Source organism: Lathyrus oleraceus, chromosome 5 (genome assembly GCF_024323335.1).
Source record: "Lathyrus oleraceus cultivar Zhongwan6 chromosome 5, CAAS_Psat_ZW6_1.0, whole genome shotgun sequence".
NCBI lineage: Eukaryota > Viridiplantae > Streptophyta > Magnoliopsida > Fabales > Fabaceae > Lathyrus > Lathyrus oleraceus.
The window spans coordinates 625658335-625666702 of NC_066583.1; the positions used below are offsets into that span (position 1 = coordinate 625658335).

The 8368-nt window shown below is 40.2% G+C and overlaps 1 protein-coding gene across 1 annotated transcript; it reads left to right on the forward strand.

Annotated features, from left to right (window-relative positions):
• Nucleotides 1-4245: 4245 nt before the first annotated feature.
• On the forward strand, nt 4246-6353 carry LOC127082523 (uncharacterized). Its single transcript, XM_051022763.1, has one exon. It carries the CDS (start codon nt 4422-4424, stop codon nt 6351-6353), a length of 1932 nt encoding a protein of 643 aa, XP_050878720.1. The 5' UTR covers nt 4246-4421.
• Nucleotides 6354-8368: the final 2015 nt, after the last annotated feature.

Genomic DNA, 8368 nt, shown 5'->3' on the forward strand with positions numbered 1-8368 from the left:
TTATTTTAATGAATATATGGAAGATCCGAGTACGATCGGAAATCCAGTTGCCATGCAGAAGTTTTACGCCGACTCTGATATATTCTTGTTCTGGTCTTACGGAAACTCCTTTGATATTAAGGGGCCAGCTATCACTGAGCTTGCAATCAAGGCAATAGAAGCCGTGGGAGGAGAAATTGAGAGCTTCATACTTCAGCGCCGCTTTAAGTATTTTCCTCACATTAGTAGCCAAGGTATTTCAGTGGTTTCTATATTCCACAATACCCCTTTTCAAGTAATAGGATTTCTAAATATTTCATGTTTGAATGCAGATATGAAAAATGGATTCTATGAAAAGTTGGAATCAGAGCTCCAAGGTTCAAGGAATACATATTATGTCGGTGGACTTATGGCATTTGAGCTCACAGAGAGAAATTCTTCGTATGCCATGGCTCTTATGTGCAAGAACTTTGCAAATAGCAGTGATTTGCCAGTGTTTCCTTACTCTAAGGTAATTTGGCATTTATATATTTTTACCCGGTATTGATTTAAATAATCTGAAATTTAAGTACTTTTTTGCAGTCATGTTTTCCATATATACATGCACTTACAAAAAGCATGTCTTATGCAGAGTTTGTTTCCTTTGCAAACCGAGTTTCAGAGAAAGGAACCTAAAGAACTAGCTGAATTGCCCGGCGTGGAATTTCCCGATTTGCCTACTTTGAATAACTATTTAAAGCACTGGGGAACTCATCGAGTCACTCAAGACAGAACCCTTTATAGTTGGATAAATGAAGAAGGGATAGTGATAGGTAAGAGGACATATAGGGAGCAACATTTAAGAGCTTCTTGCATTGCAAGTAAGCTCTTAAAAAGCCAAAAGCCAGTTATCAAACCTGGAAACAAGGTTCTTCTAGTCTATGTTCCCGGCCTAGATTTCATTGATGCGTTCTTTGGATGCCTAAGAGCTAAAGTTATACCAGTTCCAGTTCTTCCCCCAGATCCCATGCAAAGAGGTGGACAAGCACTTTTAAAAATCGAGAACATTGCTAAATCATGTGGCATAGGGGCAATTTTATCAACAGTAGCTTATCACTCAGCAGTCCGTGCAGGTTTAGTGAAGAACTTCATCACGTTGAAAAATGGGAAATCCTCGGCTCGGTGGCCAAGTCTTCCGTGGCTGCACACTGATACTTGGGTCAATAACTCAAGAAGTTATGCTGTGGAGGATCAATATAATGATCAGTGTGAATCTCAGCCTGGTGATATATGTTTCTTGCAGTTTACTTCAGGCTCGACCGGTGATGCTAAAGGAGTCATGATCACTCATGGAGGACTGATTCACAACGTTAAGCTGATGCAAAGTAGGTACAAGAGCACCTCAAGGACAGTGCTAGTGAGTTGGCTTCCTCAGTATCATGACATGGGGCTGATTGGAGGACTTTTTACAGCTCTTGTCAGCGGTGGAACTGCGCTTCTGTTTTCGCCAATGACATTCATCAAGAAACCACTTTTATGGATAGAAACCATGAGCAAGTATCACGCAACTCACAGTGCTGGACCTAACTTTGCTTTTGAGTTAGTCGTCCGAAGATTAGAGTCTACTGATAAGGATAAACTTCAGAATCTAGACCTTTCATCCATGATTTTTCTTATGGTTGCTGCTGAACCAGTGAGACAGAAGACATTGAAAAGATTTCTTGAGCTAACCAGTCCTTATGGCTTGTCTCAGAAGGCGATGGCTCCGGGATATGGCTTAGCAGAGAATTGTGTGTTTGTCAGTTGTGCATTTGGAGAAGGCAATCCTATACTTGTTGACTGGCAAGGACGAGTTTGTTGTGGATATGTTCATCCAGGGAATGCCGACATTGACATCAGAATAGTTGATCCAGATGGCAGTGAAGAGCTTCAGGAAGATGGAAAGGAAGGTGAAATCTGGATCAGTAGTCCAAGTGCAGGAATAGGATACTGGGGGAAGGAAGAATTGAGTCAGAAAACTTTTCAAAATCAGCTTCCGAACCATCCTGGACGTGTCTACACAAGAACTGGAGACTTGGGAAGGGTAATAGACGGAAAACTATTCATCACTGGAAGAATCAAGGATCTTATCATTGTTGCTGGAAGAAATATCTATTCCTCAGATGTTGAAAAGACAGTCGAAAATTCGTCTGAATTTCTTCGTCCGGGATGCTGTGCTGTCATTGGTGTCCCTGAAGAAACTTTATCGGCAAAAGGGATTTCCTTGCCGGATGGTTCTGATCAGGTTGGCTTGGTTGTGATTGCAGAATTAAGGGATGGAAAACCAGTTAGCAAAGATGTGGTTGAAGATATTCAGGCACGCGTGGCCGAAGAACATGGAGTCAATGTTGCTTCTGTCAAGTTGATCAAGCCTAGAACCATCAGCAAAACAACATCAGGAAAAATTAAAAGATTTGAATGTCTCAAACAGTTTGCAGATGGAACGCTGAATTTGGTACCACAACCTGTTCTGACAAAGAAAACACTGGTAAGGTCATTCACTACAGGAACGTGTCAAGAAGGAAGAACACCCCGGGCGCGGCTAGCAAATAGTACACCTTTAACCAGTCCAAGAATCAGTACCAAGGAAATTCTGGAATTCTTGAAAAAGCTTATTTCTGAGCAGGCTGGAATCTCGGTAAGCAAAATCTCTGTCACAGACAACATGTCAACCTATGGAATTGATTCAATTGGTGTGGTGAAAGCAACTCAAAAACTCTCAGATTTCCTCGGAGTTCCAGTTGCAGCTATAGACGTTTTCAGTGCATCCTGCATTCAAGAATTGGCCAACTTCTCAGAGAATCTTCTGTTGAAGTCTCAACCTCACCATATGAACAATCCATCCTATGCTCCAGAAGATGAAACCGAATCTACTGAATTTGTCGTGGATGTGTCCAAGTCTCATCAATGGAGTATATATGCACTTCAAACCTTAGCACTTGTTTTCATTTCTACCCTTTTGGTTTCTCCTGCTTATCTATCCATCACTACTTTTCAAAGTCTCATTGCAAGTGTTGATAAGTCAGCGTGCGGAATTCCTTGGTCAAACTATCTAGTTTCACTTGCTTTGGCTCCACTTTCTTGGATCCTTTGCATTGCTTCTACATGCATTTGCATTTCATTTTTCGGAAACTCTTTCTTGAGGCCAAATTATGCTCTTACTCCTGAAATATCCATATATTCAATGGCCTTTGTCAAGTGGTGGGCACTTTATAAAAGTCAGGACATTTCATCGAAAGTTCTAGCCACACACCTCAAAGGAACAGTGTTTCTGAAGTACTGGTTTGAGATACTCGGTGCAAGAATCGGATCCTCAGTTTTGCTTGACACGGTTGACATCACAGACCCGTCGCTGGTTTCAATTGGAGATGAAGCTGTCATTTCTGAAGGGGTTCTGGTTCAAAGCCATGAGGTTAAGAACGGAATTCTAAGTCTCCATCCTATTAGGATCGGCCGGAATTCTTCCATTGGACCTTATGCTGTTATTCAAAAAGGAAGTGTTGTTAAAGAAGGAGCTGAGATACAACCACTACAAAAGGTTGAAGGAGGCCAACATGTGCTCAAACCTACAAAGCTTAATAATGTTAAAGAGGTTAGTTCGGAGTACCAAAACATTTTATATCCTAATAGAATGCCTTATTGCTAAAAAGTTCATTCCATATAATAATTATATGAATCGTGATATAATAATTTTCATTTTTTGTTTATTTCAGAATGCAGTGTTGCTTGTTACTACCAACAAAACTGAGTCTGAAGCTATATACCATTTTCTGGGGATTTATCTTGTTGGCTTTGTTAGTTCCCTTGCTGCAGCTATTACTTACTTCATGTATACATGGTTCTTCCAAAAACCTGTTTCATTCCAAGGCTTTTCATTTGTATGCATATGTGGAGCCTTCCATTGGATACCATTCACTATTACTGCATATGCTACAATGTTTTCTAATGTACCATCAAATCCCATTGCCTTTTCCATTTCATTTACATGTGCATACTTGCTTCATGGTCTCATACTAACCTCTCTCACCTGTTCTTTGACTCGTTTACTGAAAAGTCAAAATCAAACTCACTTCAAAACTTGGCTTCAAAACCAATTGACCCTTTCCTGCCACCTGAGATTTACAAAGCTTCTCTCAGGAACAGAAGCCTTCTGCGTATACTTACGCCTTCTAGGTGCCAAAATTGGCAAGCATTGTTCCATTAGAGCCATCAATCCAGTTTCAAACCCTGAGCTAATGTCAATTGGTGATGGTGTTCATCTTGGTGACTTTAGCCGCATAATCACTGGTTTCAACTATTCCAATGGATATGCTTGTGGAAAAATAGAGGTTCAAGATAACTCAGTTGTAGGTAGTCAAAGCCTAATTCTCCCTGGTTCTCTTGTTGAAAAGAATGTCATTCTAGGTGCACTTTCAGTTGCTCCAATGAATTCTATACTCCATGAAGGTAGTGTTTACATCGGGTCTCAAACCCGAGTTACAATGAGGAACTCGGGAAATGCTAATTTTGATGAAAGAATAGAGGAGATGGACATGGACTACAAGAAAATAGTTGCAAATTTGGCTGCAAATTTAGCTGCAACAACTATGAATGCTAAAGCAAGATATTTCCATCGCATCGGTGTTGGTGGAAAAGGGCAATTGAAAATATACAACAAACTTGAAGGTGTTCCAATGCACAAGATTTTTCACCCTGGAAAAAGCTACCCCATCTTAGTAAGACATAGTAATAGCTTGAGTGCTGATGATGATGCAAGAATCGACGCACGAGGTGCGGCATTGAGGATACTTTCTGAAGATGAACCTCCTACAGGCTCTTCTGATTCTCCTCCTCCTTATACTCTCATTGACTTAACACTAAAAACAGGAAATGCGTTTTATGCTCGAACACTCTCTGATTTTGCAAGCTGGCTTGTGTGCGGACTTGCTGCAAGGGAAGAACTGGTAAAGGGTGCTCCACATGTTCGTGAAGCAGTATGGAGTTCCCTTAGACATGCTGATTCATATGCCGAATTGCATTACTACTCAAACTATTGCAGGCTCATGCGGTTCGAAGACGGACAACAAATGTATGTGAAATTCAAGTTAAGGCCATATGACACAAGCATCAATGAAGACAGAGGCAAAGTTATTCCAACAGGGATTCTTCCACCAGAGACAGGTGCAATTCCTAGAGACGAAAATGATTCACGTCCTTTGCTTTTCCTTGCTAATGATTTTCAAAGCCGTGTTAGTTCCTCCAATGGAGTTTGTTATGTTTTCCAAATTCAACTAAGACCCGTTCCAGACGACGAACAAGCCCGCGAGATTGCATTGGATTGTTCTAAACCATGGGATGAAAATCAATTCCCTTTCATTGACGTTGGAGAGATAAACATCAATGAGAATCTTTCAATGGAAGAATCACAGAAGCTCGAGTTCAATCCATATCTTAAAAGCAATGATTTGGATGTAATTTCAGCCACTTCCAACACACAAAGTGCTTCAATTGATCATGGCCGTTCACTAATCTATGAGATCTGTCAGCATGTCCGTAACAGACAACCGCTCCCAGAAGCATGGAGAAACCTCGTACAACAATCCAATGTTAAGGTTGACTTGTCCTGCTGTCCAATAGCATCATCACCACCAGCATTGCCTGAAAAAGAACCATTACTGAAAAACAAAACTCAACCGAAATTAACATTAACAAGAACATGGTATCAAACATTCTCAGCACTCTTCATTCAGCCATTTCTACAAACAGCTTTACCTCACATGGTAATCGGTCTATCCATTTTCTTTCCTCTGAACATGGTTGTTTATTTTAAGGAAACCAAGAAACTCCCACTCCATTGGCTACTTCCATTCTTCTGGATTCTCTCAGGTTTCACAGCTGCATTATCATGTACCATAGCAAAAAGGGTTCTTGTAGGAAAAAGAAAAAACGGCGAAACAATACCAATATGGAGCAAAAGAATCATAATGGACACAACATGGCAAGCTATTAGAACACTAGTTGGTGATTACTTCATGGATATGACAAATGGGTCGTTTTTATTTGTGATATGGATGAAAATGATGGGTGCAGAGATTGAAATTGATGGCGGTAGTTACGTGGATAGCAATGGAGCAATGTTGAATCCTGAAATGGTGAAGATTGAGAGAGGTGGTTGTGTGGGAAGAGAGGCATTGTTGTTTGGACATATATATGAAGGTGAAGAAGGTGGAATGGTGAAATATGGAGAGATTAAGATTGGGGAAGATGGGTTTGTGGGAAGTAGAAGTGTGGTTATGCCTGGTGTGGAAGTTGAGAGTGATGGAAATCTTGGTGCTTTGTGTCTTGCTATGAAAGGTGAAGTTATTAGGTCAAGATAGATGTTGTAATGTTTACTTTGTATGATATTCTCCTATCTTAAGTATAAATAAAATTTGAATATATATTTCATTTGAATTTGAATCAAATAAATAGGTCATTTGAATTTGAATATTATTATTTGTTTATACACACAACATTGTTATTATTACTAAAGTACCAAAGTTATGTAATAGGAACTTCCCTTGAATTTTTTTTTTTAAAAATAAAAAATAATCAATTATTCAAAAAAATTACCAAAATAACTATGTTTTGAAGAGGATACGTCAGATGAATTGGTGCATCCCCACTGCATGAAGAGGAGACCTCAATAGCATTGGCGCATGCATTGAGCTCCTCATGAGGAGGCGCCAATGCTAGTGGCGTCTGCATTGGCCCTCATGAGGAGCCGCCAATGCTAGTGACGTCTATGTGTGTTGGGTTGTGTGGGTGTCAATTCATCTGGCGTCTGCTTGCATATCATTGTGGGCGACATCCCTCAGGCGCCCACGTGTTTTGTACAATTGATGTTCCGTCTCTATAAATACCACGCCTTGGATACAATATTTTTCACTCAAACTCATCTCTTAATACCATAATTTGTCTAGTTCAACCACCATCAATTTCAATTTTCTTTGTTTCAACAATGGTTGCATACATCCAGAAACGAAAGTTGATGTAATATTTTCCGCCATTGCGGCTCCGATACAGATTCGACTTTGGAACACAGATACGTTTGAACGTCTTAATCGGACGTTGTACAGTTAGTTAGAGGGAGAAATTGGAGAGGGTGAACGGAATAGAAGAATACAATGGCTTGTGTACACGTTCAACCAAAACGAAGAAGTGCGTGAATGGGTGGATATTAAGACCGACCAAGACGCTCGTAGGATGATGCATTACATGTTTAAAATTGTTTTGATGGTTGTAATTGCATAGTTATTGTATTGTATTTGTTATAATTATTTGTGTTACTGTTTATGTAATGGTACTTTCGTCACATACGTCTAATATGAAATAAATTTAGTTTTTCATATATTTCAATAGAGGTACATGTAAATTTATCTAGTTGTGCTCGTTCCAACACTAGGACAGTTATTACGATTGTGACTTGGTTGACGGCATGAACTACATAGTCTAACCATTTTGTTCGTCGTATCCATTTCGGTTTGAATCCGGGTGCTGTTTGGGCGACCCTTTTTCTTCCTTCGCATAACTTCGTTGTGCCAGACGATGTCCCCTTGATATTCTGGCCAATAATCCTCTTTTGCCACTACGGAAAAACTAATTTTATAAACATTTGAAAGGTTTGCGACTTTGTAAACTTCAGATAGCAAGTAGGATGGATCCCTTCGAACCTTTGAGCATGCCGCAATGACATGGGAGCAGGGGGTACGAAAGGCTTGGAACTTTCCGCAGTCGCACCAACCTCTATCTAGTTCGACTATGTATTGTCCCATCGGCATGCCCTCATTGTGATCCATGGACTCGGCAACACTATACCAACCTTTAGTTCGGTCAAATACTGTAACCACGTGTGTGTTTGCTTTGGCAGCTTCATGTCTGATGAATTTCATTGAAGCATCACTGAACAACTGTCCAAATTGCAACATTGAACTCCATTTTGAGCGTCTGGTTTCAAACAGCGCCCCTAGCCTGAAATATGTAGCCTGCACCAAAGCGGTTATTGGTAGGTTACGGATGCCTTTGAAGACAGAGTTCATTGATTCCACAAGATTTGTTGTCATGTGGCCCCAACGATGACTGTTGTTGTATGCCCTAGTCCACTTCTCCAATGGAATACTATTGATCCACTGTATCGCATCTTCGTTTGACAATCTTATTTCCTCGTGGTAGTGTTTGAAAGAAGGTTCTGATAATGCATAACTTGCATTGACAACCTTCTTCCGCAACGTCTTATCTTTGATTTCCCGCATGAAATTATGAGCAATATCTAATACATAACACATGCATCGAAGGAGGATTTTGCCAGCCGTTATCAATGTTATTATATGCATTGATGATTGAAGGGTGTCTG

Bases quoted from the DNA above. Each gene is read 5' to 3' on its own strand.
- LOC127082523 (XM_051022763.1), top strand. From the start codon at position 4,422: ATGAATTCTATACTCCATGAAGGTAGTGTTTACATCGGGTCTCAAACC.